Source organism: Microcaecilia unicolor, chromosome 1, assembly GCF_901765095.1.
Source record: "Microcaecilia unicolor chromosome 1, aMicUni1.1, whole genome shotgun sequence".
In the NCBI taxonomy this organism is placed as follows: Eukaryota; Metazoa; Chordata; class Amphibia; order Gymnophiona; family Siphonopidae; genus Microcaecilia; species Microcaecilia unicolor.
In genome coordinates, this window is record NC_044031.1 from 694,316,923 (window position 1) to 694,343,378 (window position 26,456).

Sequence of the window (26,456 nt, forward strand, 5' to 3'; positions counted from 1 at the left end):
TATACAGAAACTACCAGAAAGCTATACCCGAGTTCCACGTAACATCCTATTAGAAAATATATCAGTACATATTTACAGAATGTAATAGTCTGCCTGTAGTTTACAAGCCCTAAGGCAGATTACAATAAAAGCACAATACATAACAACCCAGTCAAGGTTTAATTAACCTCTTCCTCTGGTTAAGGTTCGGGGTTCTATAATAGGAGGAGCATATAAGAACAAGGACTGTCAAAGCTAATTCAGTTTATTGTAATATGTTTTGCTTCATTATTTAGATTTACCTTATTTTCTACTACATTTGTTTTTGTTGTAATATATAGATGTGTAATAAATATTAAACAGAACTGTTTGGAATATCCACTTCCACCAAGCTTTGAAACTGAAGGTATGAGCCATACTACAAAACTCCATTGGGAGAAAGTTCCAGAGCAGTGACATGCCACAAGAACAGCGGACTTTTGATGACCATTTTATGGTACAGCAAAAAAAGACCTGTCAAAGAATGAAACTGATGAGTGGGGCTATAGGCACTTGAGCAGATTGGGCATGGACATGTAACTTGGTTTCATTTTATAAAGATGTTTATATGCCAGGGATATTAATTCTTGGTTAACAGTGTTCCTCTGGTACCTAGCGCAACCTCTTTACTAATGGGGTTATATGATCAAGTTGTCTTTTCTCAGCTCCAGCTTTGATGCTGTATTTTGCAGTGTTTGCAGCTCCTTTAACTTCTATACAGATGAGCCTTTATACAACCTATTACAGTAATCAATATAAGTTAGCCAGAGAAGGTCTAGGTAACTGTAGCTGTCATAAGCAAAAGCAGTGTTTAGGAGGTTGGATGATTTAGTGCATGGGAAAGTAACTGGAGGTTTGGGTTACAAGGATACTCTTTGCACCTCAGGCAAAGCTGCTGGTTTCTGTTAAAATACAGCAACTCTCTTTTTCAAGACTGAGTTTCAACATATATTAGTGTTAACCAATGTGCTACATGATGCAGGCACTTATTCAGGGTTTGAAGGGCCTCTGCTTGACATATATAGCTGATTTAGAGGGTGCCCAGATTTCAGATTCATCACCAAAACAGACCCAAAATCTGGGTTTGGATTTCAGCCAAAAATGCCTATGCTTTTTCGGCTGAAACCCAAACTCCCCCCTCCCGACACTAGTAGGCCCTCCCAGACCTACCTCAGGAAGCCCTGGTGGTCTAGTAGCTATTTTCCATTGCAGCAGGAAAGAGACCACCCGGGCTTCCTAAGGTGGGGTGGGGGAGCTTTTTTTGTTTAGAGAGGACATTTTGATTTACAGTTTCAGTTTCTACCAAAAACCAAGTGGCCAATTTTGGTCACAGATTTGGTTTCAGCAGAAACCAACAATTCTGGGTTTGGCCAGACTCTAAGCTGATTGTGCCTCTTCCAAGGCGGAACACAAATAAGCAGAGATTCAGGAGCCCCATCCTGAAGGATCAAAATGAATTTCATCTGCCACTGGATGAAGCTGATGAGTGTGGAAAAGAAACACAAAACAAATAGAGGTAAATTCAAGAAAGGGCATATAAAGTTAGGCTCACTGATGGAATGAGCTAAACAATTCTATTACAGCAATTCTCCAAGGACAAGCAGGCATAATATTCTCACATATGGGTGATGTGATCCATGGAGCCTGGTGTGGACACTTTCATAGTGTACTGTCACTTTAAATCTTTGAGGCAGTGCATGCAGCACTCATACACGGGTGCCTTCCCACCTGATGTACAAGTATGGGACCAGCAGTTATGTTTTCCGTGGAGCGGAGAGATTGGTTTTCTGATCTCTCAGCGCGTCAAACATTTTTTCATATTTATTTTTGGTATTTTTTTCACTTCTGTTTGGTAAGGAGCCTCAAACTTTTTACTAATATTTTCATTTGAGCTCCCTGAACCATAGAGACTTTTTGACCTTGCATCTGCTGTTTTTCTTTCCATGTCAGCGTGCCAAGTGGCTTCCAAAAGTGTATTCAGTGTAACAGAACTATCTCAGGCACTGACCCCCCACAACTGGTGTGCTGTATTTGGGTCCGGAACACTGAGATATACACTGCGCCCTCTGTCTGCATATGCAAAAGAGGACACTGAAGGTCTGCAGAGTCCAGCAAAATAAAATTTTTGGAAGTGCAATGGCATCTGCGTTGAACATGGTAGGAGATTAGGTAATCAATACATATCAGGTATAGGCTCTATATTGGCGTCCAATGCACTGATGCAAAATTGGGAGCATCAGACTCAGCATCGCACCTACAAAAGAACTCCACGTTATCATTGGCCATGCTGCATGCATTGAGGGATCAGCAGCATACAAAGCCTAAGAAGCATCGCCATTGCTCTCCTTCCAGACACAGAACTGACAGCTCCACTGTATTGGCATCCTTGATGCATGGAAAGCGTCGATGTCACAGTGACTGTTCTCCTTCTCTACAACTGGTCACCATGCAGCGAGACTTGATATCTTCAATGTCTCCCACTGCACCGCAGGCTGTCTCCACACCTGTATCCCAGTCAGTGCCTGCTATATGGGAGGAAATCTGGGCTATGCTCAGGAAGGAGCTTTCGGGGCTACTTATACAGGCTGACAGGGTGCTTGCACCAGCCTCAGCCCAGCCTGAGGATACATTGGAGCAGTCTCGGGAGAGGTCCTGCACATCAGCTCCACGTCAATCTTCAGTGGCACCACAAACCCTACTGACACATGCATCGACATCTGTATAGGAATTTTCTCCTGCATCACAGATACATCTGCCTTGATGCACATTCATGCAGAGCTGACGCTCTCGACACCCTCTTCTATGCACATCCTGGGAAGTGTATTTTGACCAGTCAGACTGACCTCTCCTGGGAGTCAGATCAGGACCCACGGAACTTTTCAACAGAAGATTCCTGTGGTATTCTATGTGACCCTTCACCACCTGAAAGGCATGTCTTCCCCAGGAAGCATATCTTTTCTGTTTTTGTGCATGAAATGGCTCATGCTATACCCTTCAAATTGGAGACTGAGGAGGAATTACTTTCAGAGTTTCTTGAAGTTAGGTGGCTCTCCTCCTATAGAAGTTATTTCGGCTCCCCTTCATAAAATTGTGAAGTGTACTCTTCTCAAAAACTGGGAGTCTCCATTAACAGTACAGGTTGCTCCAAAGAAACTGGACGCTATGTACAAAATACAGAGGAATACAGGCTTTGAAAAGTCTTTACCCCAGCACTCCTTAGTTGCGGAATCCACTCTAAAGCACACTCGCAGTACCAGATCTTATACATCCACTCCGCCAGGAAGAGAAGCTAGAACCCTTGGTTCTTGTGGTAGGTGCACATTTCAAGCGGCCATGTTAACTAACCGTTTATTGGATTATCAGCTGTATTCCACAATGTGTTTAAAGTCACTATTGCATACTGCTCTCTCTTTTGCAGACAACCTTCCTCCTTGCAAAGCTTCACAATTTTGAAAGCTCCACAGGAAAGTAGTTGGTTGCTAAAGATTTCAATCAGTAGTCTAAGAAGGTTTAGCTATTGTCTCTTGTCGGGGGGACAAAGGAGAGGAGACAGCAGACCTAATTAAAAAAAGAGAGAGATAATCAAAACACTATCTAGACCACAGCCTTCTACCACTGCAACTTCTTCTAGAAGACTTTCCTCAGGTTTTTGACACTCTTGTTATAGCTCTAATCGGTATATTCCAACAGTTGCTCCTCTTCAAAAATCTACTTCTCAGTGTTCTCAAGTTCCCTCTCAGCCTAAACAACAACCCAGTTTTTGACACCTTTCTACAGTGTATAGCCACTGTACAAATTACCATGCCAAACAATCCATGGTGGGAGGCAGACTCTACCTATATAAAATAAAATGGTCACTTATAACATCAGACCATTAGGTACCACACATTATCCAGCATGGTTATGCACTATGTTGAAAAAGACAGCTTCTCAACCATCCATCCATGTTTCTAAGTTTAATATTTACTACTCCACCCTTTGGGAACCATCAGGGCAGTTTATAATCTAAAAATGGAAGGGCAAAATACAATAAAACAAAAGACACAGAGCAGAACTACAATCATGATAGTAAAGGGGGTGAGATAAAACAATTGAAAAGCGCTGTATCGGACAGAGTTATTGATAGGCATCTGTGAATAAGTAAGTTTTAAATTGTGCTTTGAAATTTCGAAACAGTAGGTTGGAGTCTCTATGAATGGGGAGAGAATTCCACTGAAAAGATAAATTCCAAAGACAAGGTCCTTGAACTGAAAAGATAAATCTCTGATGTGTTCATGGACTAAAATAAGGTAACTGGGAATGATGAGTTGATTTTGCTGGGTAGATCTCAGTGACCTGTTTGGGCAATAAGGAATTAGAAGCCGGAAGAGGTATGGTGGTTTATAAGCAGATAAAGTTTTAAATACAAGCAACAAAATTTTAAAGGTAATGTGATGAGCACCTTTAAAATGGGTTGTGATGTGATCAAATTTCCTTACTTTGGCTATCAATCTGATTGCAGCGCTCTTTATGATCTGGAGGCTTCTTATTTCTTTGCCCTTAATTCCCTGATATAAAATAAGGAATTGCAGTAGTCTAATTGGGATATGACCAGGGAATGAACCAGAATGTTGAGTGCCGAAGGTAATATCAGAGATTGGATGGAATGGATTAGTCAAAGTTTATAGAAGCAATTGCAAACTATCCGAGAGATTTATGGATGGAAGTAGTTTTCAAAGTCTAGGAAAACCCCAAGAATGCAAACTGTGTCCATCTGAGGTACTGGAGACTCATTTCAACTCCTTCCAAATAGAAGAACTTTGGCAAGAGTTCTCTACCCTACTCCAGCAATAGAACCAGTTCCTCTGCAGGAGAGGGGTCGAGGGTTGTACTCCAGCTACTTTATCATACCAAAGAAAACCACAGGGATCTGACCAATTCTCAATCTCTGAAATCTGAACAGATAACCTACTCAAGGAAAACTTTTGCATGATTTCCCTAGGATTGCTTCTCCTCACAATCCAACACAACAACTGGCTTTGCTCTCTAGATCTCAAGGAAGCATACACCCACATACCCTTCCACCTCACAGGAAGTTTCTCTGCTTCTGATGTGGAACCCTACACTACCAATACAAGGTTCTGTCTTTCAGATTAACCTCAGCAATTTGAGTTTTCACAAAATGCCAGGTAGTGGTAGCAGTGATGTTACCCAAGTGGGACATACATGTCTTTTCTTGCCTAGATGACTAGTTAATCAGAGCAGCCTCCCAATGATCGGCACAACAATCTATTCTCTATACCATTCATCTCATAAAATTTCTGGGATTCGTAATAAATTATCCAAAATCACATCTGTGCCCTGTACAGAGCTTAGAGTTTATGAGATCTCTCCTCGATACTGTTCAATGTTGAGCATATCTTCCTCAGCCGCAGGCGGACAACATCGTAAGATTCTCCACACACATTTCGAATTCCAACAAAGTTTCTGCTCACTCGATGCTGCGCATCCTCAGCCACATAATGTCATGTCACATGTTTGGCCCGGCTCCATTTCAGACTACCTCAGTGGACCCTTTCCACACTGTAGTCTCAAGGCACAGGATCACTTTCAACCTGAATTCAAACCATTCAAGAGCTGTGTGTCACTCTTTACAGTGGTGGATGGATCCATGGTATCTGACCCAGGAACTGCCATTTTAGCCATCCCGAAACCAGAAGTTCTCACCACAGTTGCCTCCAAGTTGGGTTGGGGTGTTCACCTCAAAGGACGTTACACACACAGGGTTCATAGTCCTCCACAGAGCTAGACCTGTTTTTCTTATGAATAAGGCACAAAAAGGTGCCCCAAATGACCAGATGACCACTGGAGGGAATCAGGGATGACCTTCCCTTACTCCCCCAGTGGTCACTTTAGTACTATACTGCTGAGCCCATGCTCACACGTAGGATGGGAAGGCACCCATGTAGCTGTGGTGTGTGCACTGCCTCAAAGGTTTAAAGGGATGGTACACTATGGCACTGGGCTCTGTGGTTCACATCACCCATACGTGAGAATATGTGCCTGCTCTCCTCAGAGAACACCTGCTACAGGTAAGTGTCTTTGCTTTACATGTGTAATTACTATTCTATAATACTAGCATAAGTGTCCATTTACAGTCATAACTTTTACAGTGTAAGGGTAACACGGATCACACCGTGTATGGTGTAATTAGCAACATGAATTCTTAGTAAAAGGTAGCACTCTGGTTTAGAAATATAATAGACATTCCTTTATCTATGAATCTAAGCCCATACCCCGATTACTAATAAGTAATGGACACATCTCAAATATTAAAAAAAAAAAATAGATGACTTGTTTAATAGCAGGTAAAATAGAAATGTGAGAACAATGCACCTAGACTGACTGTAGGGCAGTGAGGAAGGTGTGTACCTATCAAATGGTTTAAAGAAAATGCACACCTAGTAACTTAGGTGTGATAATTAGGATCACTAACGTCCCCAGAGCTACAGAAGAATAAGAGTTACAACCTGGCCTGTAGCAGTGGTCCCTCCCTCTGATGCTGGAGTGAGAAGCTGATGGAAGAGCTGTAGCACACTGCTTTCTCTCTGGCCTTGATCATGCAGGTGCAGGTCCTTCTCAGGGAACATGCAGGCAAGGCTGTGATTTAATGAGCCAGGGTACATCAGCTTGGACCTGGGAGTTCAGCTGTCATCTGATTTCTGCAGCAGCAGAGCTGGAGATAACCTTTTCAGCTAACCTCTTTTTTAGCCAGAGGCTTTTATACCAGTTCTTGTGTGACAGTGACCCCCCTCCCCCCCCCCCCACCAAGTTTAGCACAACAGTCTTGTTTTTCTTCGCTGTTATGACTTGAGGAACCACAATACTGTCTCATTTGCAACATGCTGGATGGTCAACTTGGCTATGAATTATTGTTCCAACTGTTATCATAACTTCCCATCTATTGCATCAGCCAACTTGGCAGGGGCTTTCCTACAGACCTTGGCAAAATTTGCAGAATCATTCCAGTCTGGATCAATGGCTATAGTCTATAGTGCAATAGGCCTTTGCAAGAAAGATCTGATTAGCTTGAATCCTTATTGTAGTGTTATATTACAGCACTATATAGAGCTGATTGTCACTGCCTACACCACTTCAAAGGCTGCCGGAAGTGCACGCACCTAACTGATGCCAGTTATTCATGTGATTGCATTCTATAACCTGAATGTGCTTATCCTGGGCATACCCCTGACCTGCCCATGCCCCTCCCATAGCCACCCCCTAGCCGTTGCATACAATAGATTTTGCACATACAAGTTATAGAATACTATGGCAGTTGCACATATCACTGCTAATTGGTGCCAATTAATGAGCAATAATAGGGTAAAAATGACCTTAACACCGATTAGCTTGTTATTAATTTATGCACACAACTGACCTTATTCTATAACTTTTATGTGTGCATTAAATGTAAATTTAGTCACAACTCTATAGAATTAGGGGGATAGTAACATAGTAGATGACGGCAGAAAAAGACCTGCATGGTCCATCCAGTCTGCCCAACAAGATAAACTCATATGTGCTACTTTTTGTGTATACCTTACCTTGATTTGTACCTGTCCTTTTCAGGGCACAGACTGTATAAGTCTGCCCAGCACTATCCCCACCTCCCAACCACTAGCCCCGCCTCCCACCACCGGTTCTGGCACAGACCGTATAAGTCTGCCCAGCACTATCCCCGCCTCCCAACCACCAGTCCCGCCTCCCACCACCGGCTCTGGTTGACAGCAAATAACAACCCCCCCCCCCCCACCAAGCAGGGAGGGGAGAGGACCCTTGAACTGGGAGGGGAACCCTGGAACTGGGAGGGAGACTATGGAACTGGGAGGGAGGGAGGGAAGGTGACCCTGGAACTGGGAGGGTGGGGACCCTAAAACTGGAAGGGACCCTGGAACTCGGAGGGAGGGGGATGACCCTGGAACTCGGAGGGATGGAGGGGGGGACCCCAGGCACACATTCTCACACACACTCTCACGGACACTCGCACCCAATCTCTCTCACACACACACACACTCGCACATTCACATAGTCTAGAGGACATCCAAAGGTAGTCACCCAGAGTGGACTGGTCTGCACCAAAAGCTACATCAGATAATACTTATGACTATGACTGTATATACTGTGGAGGAAAGGTAAGCGCAGCAGTATATGATTAGCATTTAAATAAATAAATATATTAATAACGAATAAGAAGTAAACCTTTCAGAACTAGGGATCATGATGCAAGGCTCTAAGAGAGTAAGCTGTGTAATATCATCAAAAATATATGGGGAAAGGATGCAGTATAAACAGAAAGGAGCCCTAGCGCCAAAAGGAAGGTAATGAGCTGGTGGGGTTACCTGAGTGAAAGACCGTAACATAGTAACATAGTAGATGATGGCAGAAAAAGACCTGCATGGTCCATCCAGTCTGCCCAACAAGATAAACTCATATGTGCTACTTTTTGTGTATACCTTACCTTGATTTGTACCTGTCCTTTTCAGGGCACAGACCGTGTAAGTCTGCCCAGCACTATCCCCACCTCCCAACCACCAGCCCCGCCTCCCGCCACCGGCTCTGACACTGACCGTATAAGTCTGCCCAGCACTATCCCCGCCTCCCGCCACTGGCTGTGCCACCCAATCTCAGCTAAGCTCCTTAGGATCTATTCCTTCTGAACAGGATTCCTTTATGTTTATCCCACGCGTGCTTGAATTCCGTTACCGTTTTCATTTCCACTACCTCCCGCGGGAGGGCATTCCAAGCATCCACCACTCTCTCCGTGAAAAAATACTTCCTGACATTTTTCTTGAGTCTGCCCCCCTTCAATCTCATTTCATGTCCTCTCGTTCTACCTCCTTCGCATCTCCGGAAATGGTTCGTTTGCGGATTAATACCTTTCAAATATTTGAACGTCTGTATCATATCACCCCTGTTTCTCCTTTCCTCCAGAGTATACATGTTTAGTTCAGCAAGTCTCTCCTCATACGTCTTGTAACACAAATCCCATACCATTCTCGTAGCTTTTCTTTGCACTGCTTCAATTCTTTTTACATCCTTCGCAAGGTACGGCCTCCAAAACTGAACACAATACTCCAGGTGGGGCCTCACCAACGACTTATACTGGGGCATCAACACCCCCTTTCTTCTGCTTGTCACACCTCTCTCTATACAGCCTAACAACCTTCTAGCTACGGCCACCGCCTTGTCACACTGTTTTGTCACCTTCAGATCCTTAGATACTATCAGGTTTCAGTTTATTGTTTTCAAGCTTACCTCATTTATTGTATTTATCTTTATTCTGGGTTATTTTACTATCATTATGCTGTTAATACAACTGTAAGTTTTTATGTTAAACTGTACCAGCTGTACACCACCTTGGATGAATCTCTTCATAAAGGTGGTTAATAAATCCCAATAAATAAATATATTACAATGCATGAAGTTGACTTGGTTAACTTCTGCTGTATATCAACCAGTAGTAAATAATAGTAATAAAAAATATCAAGTGCATTTTTATAATATACCACTGCATTCCACAAAAGAAAAGAAGCAAGTTCCCACAAACCATCTTTCTCTTTTGATCTAGGCACAGGGGGAAAAAAGGGATTTTAAATGCTCCCAGGTTTCAACCTAATTCATGTTAAATGTGGGATATAAATGTCATAACTAAATAGATAGCAACTCTGAATGTGGAGCATCTGAGTGTCTTTTTTAGTGACCTTTTACTACAAAAACAAAATCTCTGCATGAGTATAACACACGGTAGGGTGTCCCTACAATTAGCCCTTCCAAGTGACACACTTATTACAATTTATAATCCATCTTGAGTAAAGAGGTGTGGTAGCCATGTTAGTCCACTTTTAAAGGTAATCAGTAGAAATAAAACATGAAAAAGAAAATTAGATGATACCTTTTTATTGGACATAACTTAGTACATTTCTTGATTAGCTTTTTGGCTAATCAAGAAATGTACTAAGTTATGTCCAATAAAAAAGGTATCATCTTATTTTCTTTTTCATGTTTTATTTCTACTGATTACAATTTATAACAAATCACCACACTATGAAATGTTATTACGTTATTATACTTCCTCTGTGTACATCCATATGCTGCACAAGCCGGCATGTTTAAAAATTAAATAAAATGGTATCAACAATTTAAAAAAAAAAACCCAAAAACGACAACATGGGTGCAACAGCTCACAGGTTTGTTTTGAGTGTACTAGAGATGATAGCTGCGCGGCGGGGGAGTGGAAACAAAGATTAACTTAATTTGCTTCAATATGTTCTGTTCTTTTTTCCAACTTGCTTAGTGTCAGCTTTGATATAGCAGCCCCCCTGGGCAGAGTGAAAGTGCGGCTGCGCTGAATTATTGAAGGGCGTGGACTGGAAGAGGCGGTACTTCGATCATATGTCTTGGTAGTCACTGAGGCTGGTTCACTCGCACGTGTACCCTATAGGAACTACTTTCATCCCCGCAAACCCCTATCCCGTGCAGCTTCTTCCAGCTGATCGCCGGCCACAGGCTCCCAAGGCTTTCCTTCTCCGCCCTCTCCTCTGACGCAACTATTTCAATTAAACCTCCTTCTTTTTGTCATTTCTCCTGCGTCCTCACTTCTGCTGTCCTCTGATGACTGACGCAACTTCCTTTTTTCAAGGCGGGACTCGGGAGTCGCTCCGTCGGGTCGCATCAGAGAAGTTGTGTCAGAAGGGACGGAGTACCGGAGAAGGAAAGCTGCTGGATTGGTTGTGGGCGATTTAAGGTATGAATTTGACGATGAGATGGGAGGAGGGGCTAGATTGAGGAGAGCAGGAGACGTGTTGAACCGGGGAGAGTGAAAGAGAGGGAGAGGGGGGTGGGGAAGGAGGTGCACCGGTCTCGGAGTGCGTGGAAGAGGGGTGCTCGGCGTGTGAGGGCAGCCAAATGCGTGTGACTTGGATCTCTCACTAGTGTGTACATATCTAAGATGGCAAAATGCACCAAAATATTACTTCAGCACATACGTAAGATTTGCAGCATTTTATCACTTTTAAACCTCTTTCCTGAAGTTGTTTCCTAGGTTAAGTACCAGCAGTCGCTTCTTTCTTGGAAAAGGCAATCCACAAAACCTGTGAAATGCAACTTGTTACAACAAGGTGTTACTGTCTTTAAGCTCTCTTCTTGATTCTAAAAGTGTGTTACAGTTAGATGCAAGGTGTTCGTTACTAGGTGGTGTGACCACATTAGAAAGAGAAAATGATTAGATCTACATGGCAAAAAGGTAAAATCAGATTTGGAACACATTGGTTTTACGTTGTTTTTATATATTTTTGTGTGAAATTTTGAATTTATTCAAAACCACATTTACAGAAGAAAATCATAGACTACATCTTATGTATTCAAACTGGTACAGACTCATAAATAAAGGTCTTCCATGCCAATAGTTCTCCGGTCATACCCAGCCAGTTAAGTTTTTTCGGTATCCCCAATGAATATGCATGAGAGGGATAGGCATGAACTGCCTGCTTGATGTATGAATCTATCTCATGCATATTCATTGTGGATATTCTGAAAGTTTGACTGGCAAGGTATGTCCTGAGGATTAGGTTGAGAAGCATTATTCAGTTCTTTTTGATTGAAGAATTAATCTAATCTCCTTTTCGTTGAGATTCAAAGCTTTGTTTAGTATTGTGTTAAATATTCTTGAAAACCAATAATCAACAAATTAACATAACATATGTAAGCACCCATATTGAAGACAGTGATTTTTTAAAATATAATGATTGGATATTTATTTTATTTATTTTGGTGCATTTTTACCCTACATTTTCCCACATGATCAGGCGCAATGTGGCTTACATTAAATCAAGAGGATACAATACATGGCACAGATTCGGAATGAGTCAGGAGGGGAAGGAACATGGGATGGCACGGGGTAAATGTCAGGGGCGAATCGCCAACAAGAGAGAGGTTAAACATTGGAGTTGCCAGTGGAATAAGCCTTGTCGAATGATAACGTTTTAAGGATTTCTTGAACAGTTGGTGATCGACGAGCTCTTTAAGTTGTTTTGGAAGAACATTCCATGATTTTGGACTGATGTATTTAACATTCCTGCAGGTGGGATAATGTAGATTGAGGTAGGTCCTAGCAGTTCTCAGGGCGTTTCTAGATGGTAGATCGATTAGATTGAGCATATATTCAGGGGCTTCTCCATAAATAATCTTATGTGTAAGTGAGCAGATTTTAAAAGTAATACGTTCTCTTACAGGGAGCCAGTGGAGTTGAAAGCATAGTGGTTGAGTGGGAACAAAGTGCGATTTCCCCAGTATTAACCTTGCAGCCGTGTTTTGAGCTTTCCGAAGCTTTTTCAGAATATCCTGGCAACCAGCATATATCCCGCTACAGTAGTCTATATGAGATAGGACTAGCCAGTGAATAAGGGTACGGAAAAGCTCCCTTGTTAAGAAATGCCTGATATGCTTCAGCCTCCACATTGCGTGGAACATTCTTTTTGTGATGATTTGCACTTGATTGTCCAGGTGTAAGTGGTTATCCAACACTACTCCAAGGATTCTCAGGCTTCTGGAGATCAAAAGTTTGTGGTCCTTAATGATGAGTGTACTTGTTACAAGAAATTATTTATTTTGGGGGAAAGAGCTCTAGAGCACTCGCTACTGTTTATAATTTAAGAGCAGGCGCTGTATTTATAAGTTTTAGGATATCAATTTCTCCACCAATCACCAAAGGTGATAATTGCAATAAATTAAATAAATTAAGTATATATCTCTGAAATGCAGTATTCTGTACTGCAAGATTTGAAAGCATGTACTCAAGAGCACAAAGAGACTATACTTTTAGCTTCAGGAAAGGTTTATTTTAAAATACAATTTCACACGAGAGGTAGGTTTTTAAAAGGATCTTAGAACAGAGAATGTGTGCATAAAATAGAACAAAGTAACAGGTAGGTTAGCTTACAGTCCTTGTTACAAGCATGCTGTGGTCCAGCTGATTGATGAGCACATGGTCAGGACAGGAGCAGGGCTTCTGCAGTGAGTGGATCTGAGTTGCTTGCAGCTGAAGAGAGAATCTGAAACTTGGGGAAACAGCTTTTGCTTTTATATCTTGCAAGCTGCAGGAGGATATGATCACAGAGTCCCAGCACCTGCTTCCTGGTTTGCACTGGATAACTTGCAAGGCATTATGGTTATTGTAGTCTGTTCACATGATCTGCAGATGTCCTGGCGTCCATTTGTCTGATAGTTGATGGGAGGGGCAGGTATACCTCTGATGACAGGCAAATGTTTTGTTTATGGTTTTCCTCTGAGTTCTTTGTTGTCAATGGGGTCTCCAGACTTTCTGTCTCTTGGGTCTTTGGTTTTCGGAGATGTTTGGATGGAGTCAAGCTTTTGTTAGGTGGGAGGGCAGAGGAAGCTATATATCTCTCTTTTGTCTTTAAGTGTTTGTAATTGACTAGCCCTGCTACCAGAAATTCCCAGGGACAAGGGGAAAGAAGATATTGAAATGCAGTTTCAATACATCTTTTAAAAGCTGCATTTTTATATTGGTAAAATCAATAACTCTGATAATTCTGACAATTGGCTTATACCATAACATACTTTGAACTACTTTATTGTACTGGGACGAAAGGATAAGACATTGTGTTCTGTCTTGATTGAGTTTAAACAGAAACGCCTTTGCCCATGAATCCATGATGGAAAAACTGGCGTCTATTTTATCGGAGATTTCGGCTAGTGTAGACTTGAAAGGATGTAGATGGTCACATCGTCTGCATAAATGAATAGGTTAAGGCTAAACTTAGATAATGCTTTTGCTAGCGGAATCAGCATAACATTGAAAAGGGTCGGAGAAAGGGGTGAGCCTTGAGGTACCCCACAATAGGCTTTCCAAGGTGCAGAAATGATGGAATTAGCTTTGACTTGGTAGGTACGGGAGGATAGGAAACCCTTGATCCAGTTTAGCATGTTCCCACTTATACCGAATGTGTCCAGCAGGTAGATTAGAAGCTCATGATCCACCATGTCGAACGCGCTGGACATGTCAAATTGGAGTAATAAGATTTTATTCCCAGTTGATATTTCTCTTTTGAAATTAGACAGAAGGGTAACCAGTACTGTTTCGGTACTGTACTTCTGACGGAACCCTGATTGTGAACAATGTTGAATGTCGAAATTCTTCACGTAGTCAGCTGAATGTTGACCAAACTTTTCATTGTTTTAATAAGTAACGGGATGGATGCTACTGGCCGATAATTTGAAATTACATTAACATTTATTTTTGGGTTCTTGGGAATTGGAGTGAGAAGAATGCTTCCATGCTCATAAGGAAAAAGACCCTGTTTGAGCATGAAGTTTAGATAAGAGGTAAAATCAATGATGAAGCATTCTGGAGCAGATTTTAACAGATGACCAGTACATATATCAAGACCGCAATGCTTCTTAGAGAACTTGGATAGCACTCTTGCTACATAATCTACTGATATAACAAAACTTAATTAGGCCAATATTGGAAGCAATTTATCCAGCAGCTGAGCAAATTGCTCAGTCGGAGCTAGCCACTAATTTTCAGCAGCACTTAACTGGCTAAGCACATCTGAAATTAGAAGTTGGTGCCTAACTTAATGCTAGCTATATTCCAGGGGCAGAGAAGTTTAGCTCATAAATAGGACCACACAAATGTCTGTCTTATTTGTATGTGCTACCCCATGGCTGCTTAAGTGCTAAATATCGACTTAAGCAGCCTAGTGGTTAGAGCACTGCTCTTGATATCTAGAGGTGGCCGGTTCAAATCCAGCTGTTACTCCTTGTGATCTTGGGCAAGTCACTTAACCCTCCATTGCCTCAGGTACAAAATTAGATTGTGAGCCCCTCCTAGGACAGAGAAATACCCAGTGTACCTGAAATGTAACTCACCTTGAGCTACTACTGAAAAAGGTGTGAGCAAAATACAAATAAATAAATCCAGAATATACAATACAATCGTTCTATAAAAGAACATATAGGAAACATATCTTTAACTTGGAAGATGGATATAATTTAGAAGAAAATAATTGAAAGGAGAGAAAAAAGTAAGAAACCCCTCTCATATAACTTTAACAGACCAAAATTGTCCCTGGTGTCAAGGAAGAGTCAAACAAGGAGTGGGAACTGGATCAGGCTCTTCGAAAACAGCCTGATCCAGTTCCTACTCCTTATTGTTTGACTTTGAGGGGCATTTTCGATATGACGTCTAAATCTGAATTTGGACGTTTTACTCAAAACGTCCAAATTCTGAACAGGAAAGAAGGTCATTTTCAACCAAAAAAAGGTCTATTGTCTCCTTTTGAAAATACTGTTTTGAAAAAGATTTTGTGATTTGGACGTTTTGTTTCGTGGTCCATTTTCAAACAAAAACGTCCAAATGCAAAACGCACAAAATCAAGCCATTAGGATACAGACCATAAGAAAAGTTTTGGTCACAGGAAAGCATTCATAGAGCAAAGTTTACTGCTGTAGAATCAGTCAATTCTATTACATCTGAAAAAATATTTTGTAGGAAGAGTAATATTTCAAAATATTCAGAAAAATGAGAGACTAGTGCTTGTTCTGACTGTGGTGCTAGTGTCAATCAGAAGGGAAATCTAGCAATGAACCATAGAATCCATTCAGAAGTTAACAGTTGCATATAGAAAGTGTGGTAAAAGCTTCATTGAGGACAGCTTCACAGTCCACCAGAGAATCCATGTTGCAGTGAAACAATATACATTCCCTGAGTGGTAAAGGCTTTAGGCGGAAGGCAGACCTCGCAATACACAAGAAAATCCGCAATGGAGTGAAACCATTCACATGTTCTAAGTGTGGTAAAAGCTTTGGTTGTAATGTAAATCTCAAAGTGCATCAGAGAGTCCACATGGGAGAGAAACCATTTGCATGTGTAGAGTGTGATAAAAGCTTTGGTCAGAAGGTAAACCTCACATTGCACCAGAGAATCCACACAGGAGTAAAATTATTTACATGTTCTCAGTGTGGTAAAAGATTTACAGGCAAGACATCCCTCATAGCTCACTAGAGAATCCACGCAGGAGTTAAACCATTTATATGTTTTGAGCGTGGTAAAAGCTTCAGAAAGAAGGCATTGCTTGCACTGCACCAGAGAATCCACACAGGAGTGAAACCATATTTATGTGCAGAGTGTGGTAGAAATTTCTGCTGGAAGGGAAACCTCACAATGCACCAGAGAATACACACAGGAGTAAAACTATTTACATGTTCTGAGTGTGGTAAAAGCTTTGGTTGGCAAGAAAACCTTGCACAGCATTCAGGGGTGAAACCATTTACATGCGCTGAGGAGGTAAAAGCTTCTGTTGCATTGGGACAGGTAATTAGGGAATGTACACTCTTACTATGAAGTATGGATATATGTAGTGAGACTTCCTTTTTATCTATAGATCTGAATTCAAAACCCAAATCTACTGATAAACAATAGACAGAAGGCTCAGATGTTATAAAAAAAAAAAATAGAAAGCTTTCATCAGGTAGAATAATGGAAAAGTGACATCCCAGGACAGCAGTAGGGCACCCTAGGGGGCACTGCAGTGGACTTTGTAAAATGCTCCCAGGTACACATCTCACTATTGCTCCCTTACCTTATCTGCTAAGCCCCCCAAAACCCACTACCCCCAACTATACGCCAATACCATAGCCTTTACGGGTGAAGGGGGCACCTATATGTGGGTACAGTGGGTTTCTGGTGAGTTTTGAAGGGTTCACAATTTCCTCCGCAAGTGTAACAGGTAGGAAGAGGTAGGAGCCTGGGTCCACCTGTTTGCAGTGCACTTGCATCCACCACTAGACTACTCCAGGGACCTGCATGCTATTCTGATGGACCAGAGTATAACATCTGAGGGTGGCACAGAGGCTGGCAAGTAATGTTTTTCATCACATTTTTGGGGGTGTGGGAGGGGGTTAGTGACCTCTGGAGGAATAAGGGGAGGTCATTCCTGATTCCCTGCAGTGGTCATCTGGTTATTTAGGGCACCTTTTTGTGTCTTATTCATAATAAAAACAGGTCTAGCTCAAAGTGTCTAAGTTTTAGTACTGGATGGTTTTGTTTTGTTCCATTATGGCTGAAAAACATCTAAGTCTTAGGAACGCCCAAGTTCTGCCCTGAACACGCCCCTGACACTCCACCTTGAGATTTGGACGCACTTCTGGTGGACTTCAGAGAAAAATGTCTAAAAATAGATTTTGGAAATGCTGAGTTTGATGTTTTTGTGAGAAAAACGTCCAAATGCAGAGTTATGTCACTTTTTGGACGTTTTTCTCTCTCTTGAAAATAAGCCTATTTGTCTACTTCGTGGGACCTTTGTGTTCTGTGGGGTTTTTTTTTTTTCAAGAAAGAGTAACACCTTTCCCTTCAAGAAAAAATCTTAGCTGAACTGAATCATAGAAAATATACTGAACGTTTTGATATATCACCAAACAGTTACAAGAAAATCTAAGGAAGCTCCTAAAGGGGTAGCAACAGAACGTAAATTCAAAAACTTCTTCAGTCTAGATTGCGTCCACTTAGAGACATCAGGAAACACCTGCACCTTCTTATCTGTATATGAGATATCTTTTGTCTTGTAATATATTCTCAATATTGAGTCTCTATCCTGATGGAAAACAAAGAGAACTAATAAAGTAGCTCTAACCGTTACATCTACTGCTAGGGCCATCAGGTATTTTTTTTGTTGTTGTTCTTGAGGTCACATTAAAATATTTTTTACAGAGGTGGAAAAGCCACTAACACAGTTTGCAAAAAATTATGAGAGATCTCTCACCGGGGTCGGTCTTGAATGTGGAAAGTTTAAAAATCTTAAATTCAGATCTCTTTGAGAGTTCTCCAAGGGCCCTGTTTACTCAGCCATGCTGTAGACACGCAGACTTTTTAGCGCACACTAACGATAGACACTCACTATATTCCTATGGATGTCTCTATTGTTAGCGTTTTCTAAAATGTTTGCTTGCCTGCAGCGCAGCGTAGTAAGCAGGGCCCTAAAGTTTTCAATTTTCCTCAACATTAGTGATTTGTCTTGTATTAGAAGTGATTGAGAAGATTTATTCTCAGCAGTAGTTCTATCCAGCACATCAAGACTGGCGATGCAGGAGTTAACTTTAGTCTCTAGGTTCTGCAGTTTAACAATTGAGGAGCAAACCTGGTGCAAACTCTGGATGGCAGACTACAGCATGTCCAAGGTCACTATATCTGGCTTTACCAGTGGCCTCATTTGAGGAGAAACAGATTAAACTTCAGGCAGATCACCTGCCTTTGATGACACAGCTCCCAGAATGATTTCATCCTGTTCCACTGGACTCTGTTGTTGACTCCCCCCCCACCCCCCCCCCCCCCCCCCCCCCCCCCCCCCCCCCCCCCCCCCCCCGATAATGGCACGAAAGCTCACCTGCTGAACCGTTTCCACGATGCCAGAATTACTGGCGTCCACACCTTGCAGTAAGAGAGGTTGAGTGGTGCTTCTGGGAATGGGGGTGTGGAGGGTTAGTAGGTCCTCTTGGGCTCAGCAAAGTTTTGCTGTTCAAGCTGGGGCTCTTCCCTGCCCCAGTAGCAGAAGCACCAGACATAAGATGTAATACTACTACTTAACATTTCTAGAGCGCTACTAGGGTTACGCAGCGCTGTACAATCTAACAAAGAGAGACAGTCCCTGCTCAAAGAGCTTACAATCTAATAGACAAGTGAACGGTCGGTCCGATAGGGGCAGTCAAATTGGGGCAGTCTGGATTCACTGAACAGCTTGTCGCATAGGGCTGAGAGCCAGTGGAGAGGGAGGAACTCCCTGCAGCTTCCCCCTGTGCTTAGGCATTGCGGAATTGCAACAAAAGGTAAAAAGAAATCGCCAAAACGGGAGCACCCAGTACTAGCATCTTACTCCAACGCCTTCTTGGTTCTCCCCTACAGAAGGCTTTGTATATTAATCCACCTTGAATTTTAATGGAAATAAGATAGGTAATAATGGAACAAAATTAGTATTCCAAAGAGCATGAGGGATTTTTTTTTTCTCTATTTGCTCTTAATTTTTGCTTGTTTTGAATATTTTAGTCTTTTTCTTTGTTTCTATTCCTTTTTCTCTCCTTCCTCTTAATGGTGCCCCTTCTCTTGCATTCAAGTACTCTTCCTCCTCAAGGCATGCCCCCTACCAGCTTCTCCCTTCAGCCTGCTTACTATGGCCATCAGTATCTTTATATATCACTTCCAGTCAAGCTGTGGCATTTATTAAGGCAGAAATGAGTTTTGGATGTAGATGGGAGCAAAAATAGAAGATATGCCGAGGCACGTGTAATTAATATGTCTTCCAAAGTTCATTTTTGAGAGTGCTTTTCTATCATTTCTGAGAAATGTAAATGTGGATATGAGAAGTGGAGTACTTAGCCAGAAGGAATGAGGGTCACTAATGATCTTTGGAAAAAATGAATTTTGTCATGTCATCTCTATTTAAGTAGAACTGGTTATCTCTACTATAATAAAAGGCACCTTCAACATTCTGAAGCTGACTCCGTGTCTGCAAGTGAAGGGTTCGTTAGGTTCGTAGCTCTGTCACCATCTCTCTCAGCCCCGCCCTCGCGCCTCTGATAGGTCCGCTGCCCTCGATGTCATCACGTTTTGACGTCGAGGGCAGCGGACCTATCAGAGGCACAAGGGCGGGGCCAACAGAGATGGTTACAGAGCGACGAACATGAAGGAAAAAAAAACCCTTCACGTCAGCCACGGAGTCAGCTTCACCACGTTGCAGGTGGGTGGGTGGTTGGAGGGGAGGGAAAGAGAGGGGGCAACGACCCTGGAACAGGGAGGGAGAGAGTGGGGGCAACGACGCTGGAACTAACTTTGAGGGGGGCCAGACGGACCCAGAAACTGGGAGGGAGGGGGGACCCAGAAACTGGGAAACAGGGGGAGGGGGGGGAAACGACCCTGGAACAGGGTGGGTTGGAGGGGGGGACAGCGGACCCTGGAACTTGGAGGGGGGCCAGGCGGACCCAGAAACTGGGAGGGAGGGAGGGAGGGGGGACCCTGAAACTGGGGGAGAGAGCGGGGGAAACAACCCTGGAACTGGGTGGGAGGGAGGGAGAGCAGACACTGGACCTTGCTGGTGGGGCCGACCCTGAAACTGGGAGGGAGGGGGCCCCTGGCACACGCTCTCATTCACACACACACTCGCACAGTCTCACTCTCTGTCACACACATTCACTCTCGCTCTGTCACACACACTCACACATTCACTCTTTCTGTATCACACACTCGCTCTGTCACACACACTCACACATTCACTCTTTCTGTATCACACACTCGCTCTGTCACACACACTCACACATTCACTCTTTCTGTATCACACACTCGCTCTGTCACACACACTCACACATTCACTCTTTCTGTATCACACACTCACTCTCACACTCACACTGTAAAACACACACACTCCGAGGAAAACCTTGCTAGCGCCCGTTTCATTTCTGTCAGAAACGGGCCTTTTTACCTAGTGATTTATATAAGATCACTGCTAGGCTGAAGATAAATACTTTTAAAGCCCGAGTCCTTGGCATGCTTAAAATTTATTTTTCATAAAAAGCATCTAATTGATCTAATGAAGAATATTTAATGAAACAAAAAAAAATCTAGGTAGAAAATAAGTTGCAAGAGCAGCAGTCTACAGACCAGTCTATAAGAAATGTTTTAATGCATTGTGTCCTGGTATGTTTGCTTGTTTGTTGTAGGTGACACATTTTCATTTTAATACATTTATGACTAGCTTCTGTTTGCCACTCAAGGCAATGTACAATAAGAGCAAGTCAAACATAAGCAATATTCAAATAACAATGCAAAGTATTTATTTGTTACATTTGTATCTCACATTTTCCCACCTATTTGTAGGCTCAAAGTATGGCATAGAGGGGCATAATCGAACTCCATGGGCATCTTATCTGCGAGAACGGGTATGTGAAGGGGCGGGACAAATTATTTTTGAAAAAAATGGCCGCCCATCTTTTTTCCAATAATACGGTTTGTGCCAGCCAAATGCATCGGATTTGTGCGGATTTGAGCTGGGCCGTTTCGTTTTTCAGCGATAATGGAAAATGAAGGCGCCCAGCTCAAAAACGAACAACTCCAAGGCATTGGGTCGTGGGAGGGGCCAGGATTCGTAGTGCACTGGTCCCCCTCACATGCCAGGACACCAGCCGGCCACCCTAGGGGGCACTTTTACAAATTAACAAAAAACAGTAAAAGAGCTCCCAGGTGCATAGCACCCTTCCCTTGTGTGCTGAGCCCCCCAAATCCCCCCAAAACCCACTGCCCACAAGTCTACACCATTACCATAGCACTAAGGGGTAAAGGGGGCACCTACATGTGGGTACAGTGGGTTAAGGGGGGGGGGTTTGGAGGGCTCAGCATTAACCAGCACAAGTGGAACAGGTGGTGGGGGGGAGGATGGGCCTGGGTCCACCTGCCTGAAGTCCACTGCACCCACTAACAACTGCTCCAGGGACCTGCATACTGCTGTGATGGAGCTGGATATGATATTTGAGGCTGGCATACAGGCTGGGAAAAAAAGTTTTTAAAGTTCTTTTCTTTTTTTTTTTGGTGGGAGGGGGTTAGTAACCACTGGGGGAGTCAGGGGAGGTCATCCCCGATTCCCTCCGGTGGTCATCTGGTCATTTAGGGCACTTTTTGGGACTTGTTAGTGAAAAAAAAGGGTCCAAAAAAAGTGACCTAAATTCTCGCTAAAAACAGCTATTTTTTTTCCATTATCGGCAAAAGCCGCCCATTTCTGTTTGGCCGATAACCACGCCTCCAACACACCCCCGTCAACTTTGGCCGTTTCCACGATGGAGTGCAGTTGAAGATGCCCAAAACTGGCTTTCGATTATACCGATTTGGGTGCCCACGGGGAAAGACGCCCAAAATCGGCTTTCGATTATACCGATTTGGGCGCCCACAGGAGAAAGACGCCCATCTCCCGATTTGGGTCGAAATATGGGCATCTTTCTCTTTCGAAAATAAGCTGGATAGTATACTATTTACGATATCAACACAATATATAATAGAACATTTTAATTGACAGTGTAGGGTATAAGCAAAAATGGAACATATAGATAAAAGAGTAAGAGGAGTAATTAATGTGTAAACTCTGCCAGAGAACATGGTAAAGGCAGTTAGCTTAGCAGGGTTTTAAAAAAAAGTCTGGATGGCTTCCTAAAGGAAAAGTCCATAGACCATCTTTAAATTGACTTGGGGAAAATCCAGTGCTTATTTCTGGGATAAGCAGCATAAAATGTATTGAACTTTTTTGGGCTGTTGCAGGGATTTGTGACCTGGATTGGCCTCTGTTGGAAACAGGATGCTGGACTCGATGGACCTTTGTTCTGTCCCAGTGTGGCAATACTTATGTACTTATGAGTTAGAAAGTAAGGTGACTAATTTAAAGAGAGTTGCACATGAGGTCAGAGAGATGTTCATAAATAGGTCTATCAACTCTGTATTGTGCATTTAAAGGACTTCACAGTTCGCGTTATACTACACTAAAAGATCCTTTTACTGAGCTGTGGTAAAATTGGCATTAGCATTCCCTCACACAGGTCTTTCCCGTGCACTAAGACTATTTATATCACAGCTATAAAAATGCCTTTTTTACATAGTTTTTGCACTAATGGCCATACACTAATATTACATTAGCACGTGGCCATTTTTTTAAATTATCAGGTGAGCACTTACCGCAACCCATTTGTAGCTGGTAAGGGGTCATGCAGTATCTGTGCACTAACCAGTTAGTGCATGGTAATGTAGGTGCTTTGACTGATTAGCTCAGGAACACCCACACTCTGCCCCTAACACACCCCCTGAAAAAAATTAGAAACACTTTTTAGCATATGATTTGTGCACGCAGATTTAGAATTTCCACAGGACACCTGAGCACACCCCATGGCACTCCGTGTTTTGATGTGTTAGGCGTGCATTAGTGCCTAACGTAGTTTAGTAAAAGGGCCCCTGTATTTTAGCATTTTTAGCGCTGTGCTTCACTCAGCTGGGATCATGAATCCAACTCGGGTCACCTGTAGTTTGTGGCCATAAGGGTGTCTTCTAAGGATGGTACTTGACTTTTAAAACTGTCACTGGTTACAGTGACAAAAACAAGTTTGTTTGACAAAAAGCATGAACTGGAAAATTAAAAGTAAAATATGGTCAAAACTTCAGTTTTTCTTTGAGGGAGAACATAATTGCACATGAACAGTTTTAAGCCACCCAATTCCCTGAGGTAGGGAAAGGTTTTTTTTTTTTTTTTTTTCTGACTTCCAGAGCTGGCTACTAAAATCTAGTGGGGTTTTTTTGTTTGTTTGTTTGTTTGTTTGGGTTTTTTTTTTTTTTTTTTTTTTTGGGGGGGGGGGGGGGGGGAATTGTCATCTGAATGACATAAAGACTAGACAAACTATTTTCCTATAGTGGCAATTAGAAGATGATTAGACGTGATCGTCTGTTCTCGTTGGTTTTTCACCCAATCATTTGTAATCTGGGACATTTTTCCACACTTATAGAGAGTTTCATAAAGATGCACTGTAGTGATTCTAGGATTATTTGGATGAGTAAACCAATTAAGGGGTCAAACTTGTATGTCATAAGATAGAGAGAATTCTTTTTTTTTTTTTTTTTTTATATAATAGGAAAAGCAGAAGCACTAAATTCCAGTCTGACATGAGCAAAGGTCATCCTTACTGGTCCATTTGCTTATATTTAATGTGAACTGATTATATTTTTTTTTTAATTCATTCACCTTGCCATAGAACAGTGGTTCCCAAACCTGATCCTGGAGGCACCCAAACCAGTTAGGTTTTCAGGATATCCACAATGAATATTCATGAGAGGGATTTGCATACAGTGGAGGCAGTGCATGCAAATCTCACTCATGAATAATTCATTGTGGATACCTGAAAACCTGACTTGTGAAGGTTTAGGAAGAATTTATGAAGTTCATTACTGGAGCTGTGCAGAGGGTATTCATATTTTTCTCATTACACAGATTTAGAAGAAACCTGTTTCCTAGAACGAACAAGACGAAGAGCTTGGGAGAGAGGGTCAGAACTGTGGATGATCTTCAGTTTTTTACCCTTTTAAACCATGGCATACCAGCTGTACAGAAACACCACGCTGGGGAACAGCCTGCAGGAGAGCCTGGATGAACTCATACAGGTACCAACCTACAGATACAGGATGCGGGGTGGGGGATTTAGTGATGGACGGTACACACTATCAGCTATGGTGCCTATTTTGTTCCTGTGGGCTGTGCGGAAGGTTGCATGATCCCCCCACCAAGATGCATAAGAGAGAGAGAAATATTTAAATATTACTTAGTTTTTCTCAATGGATCTGGATTATATTAATTGCTTCTCAGCATTTGCATTAAAATAGCTTTACAGTCTCAAACACTGAAATATAATGACCTGCAAAGAGATTGGAGAAACCAACCTGTACTGGACTGTGCTTTTATTAGTTTTCATTTGTAACAACCCAGTGCAGCAGGTTTCCCCCATCCCTTTATTTTACATTCTCCTCCTCAACTCAGAAATCACAGTAATGATATTCAGCCAAGAACCACAGACTACATTTCCATACAGAACCCAACTAAGGTAAACCCAACCCAATTAAGGCAAACTCAAAGCATGACTGCTAGAGAGATTTCTAAAATTCCCTCCTTTCCCAAGGGCTGTAAACATTACCTCCATAACATCCCCAGCTCTGGGGAGAATCAGTCTGGTGGCTGCTTTTATTTATTGGAAGAACCATTGATAATCCTACTCCTTTCTTCTCTCTCGAGAATTAGTCTGGCCCAGTAATTGAACCCTGGTATTCTGAGTGGGCTTTACATCAGTGTAGCACTATCATTAAGCTACCAGTTCAGCCCTTGAGGATTATCTCGTACAGCTTGATCTATCACGTCCAGTGGCAGAGAAGGCAAGGGTCTCTAGAAACACATCCTCATTTAGAATGGTTAGCTTGCTAGAAGGGAATCTATGCGTCGATATTGTAGCATAGTAACATAGTGACAGCAGATAAAGACCTGAAAGGTCCATACAGTTTACTCAACACTTTTATTATCAATTCGAGATTAAGTCAACAGTGAATGTAATACTTGATCATGGTCTTTCTTTGGTGTTTCTGGAACATAGACCATAGAAGTCAGCCTGGCTCTGTCCTTATGTTCCAACTATTAGAGTTGCCATCAAAGCCCACTCCAGCCTATCCGATTCCGTCTTCTCATTTGCAGGGGACAGACTGTAAATGTCTGCCCGGCAGTGTCCTCACGTTCCAAATTACTGGAGTTTCTGTCGAAGTTCTCGTCGGCCCATCCTAAACCGGATTGCTATATGAGGGACCGTACAAGCCAACCCAGCACCAGCCTTAGTTGATATAACTAGAGTTGCCATCTAAGCACCACTGGACATTCAAATACATATGCAGCCCTTTAAGTTTTGGCTTATATACCATTCCTTTTCTAGTTAGAGATCCTCTGTCTTCATCCCATGCCTTTTTGAGTTCTGCTACAGCTTTTTTTTTTCTCCACCCTCTCCCTGGGGAGGGTATTCTCTCCTTCTCCCCCATTCTCTATTTCTGTGGATAACACACTCATCCTTCCTGTCTCATCAGCTCGTAACCTTGAGGTCATCTTCGACTCCTCCCTCTCCTTCTCTGCACATATTCAGCAGACTGCTAAAACCTGTTGTTTCTTTCTCTATAATATCACCAAAATTCGCCCTTTCCTTTCTGAGCACACTACCAGAACCCTCATTCACACTGTTATCACCTCTCGCTTAGACTATTGCAACTTGCTTCTCACAGGTCTCCCATTTAGCCATCTCTCTTCTGTTCAAAATTCTGCTGCACGTCTAATATTCCGCCAGTGTCGTTATGCTCATATTAGCCCTCTCCTCAAGTCACTTCACTGGCTTCCTATCCGTTTCCGCATACAGTTCAAACTCCTCTTATTGACCTATAAGTGCATTCACTCTGCAGCTCCTCAGTACCTCTCCACTCTCATCTCTCCCTACATTCCTCCCCTGGAACTCCGTTCACTGGGTAAATCTCTCTTATCTGCACCCTTCTCCTCCACTGCTAACTCCAGACTCCGTTCCTTTTATCTTGCTGCACCATATTCCTGGAATAGACTTCCTGAGCCAGTACGTCAAGCTCCATCTCTTGCCGTCTTCAAATCTAAGCTAAAAGCCCACCTTTTTGATGCTGCTTTTAACTCCTAACCCTTACTCACTTGTTCAGAACCCTTATTTTATCATCCTCACTTTAATATTCCCTTATCTCTTGTTTGTCCTGTTTGTCCTAATTAGATTGTAAGCTCTATCGAGCGCTGCGTACGTCTAGTAGCGCTATAGAAATGATAAGT

General features: G+C 42.4%; 1 protein-coding gene across 3 annotated transcripts in view; it reads left to right on the plus strand.

Annotated features, from left to right (window-relative positions):
• Positions 1-10,505: 10,505 nt before the first annotated feature.
• Positions 10,506-26,456, plus strand: part of GTF2A2 (general transcription factor IIA subunit 2) — a 35,411-nt gene continuing 19,460 nt past the window's right edge. Inside the window, exons 1-2 of one of the 3 annotated variants that reach the window (XM_030188460.1) lie at positions 10,506-10,801; positions 24,105-24,250. In XM_030188460.1, coding sequence (XP_030044320.1) covers positions 24,179-24,250 — 72 coding nt within the window. In that variant the 5' untranslated portion in view covers positions 10,506-10,801; positions 24,105-24,178. Of the gene's footprint in view, positions 10,802-10,936; positions 11,043-24,080; positions 24,251-26,456 lie in introns of those variants that run through there. The other 2 variants (XM_030188457.1, XM_030188463.1) reach the window with 2 other exon arrangements.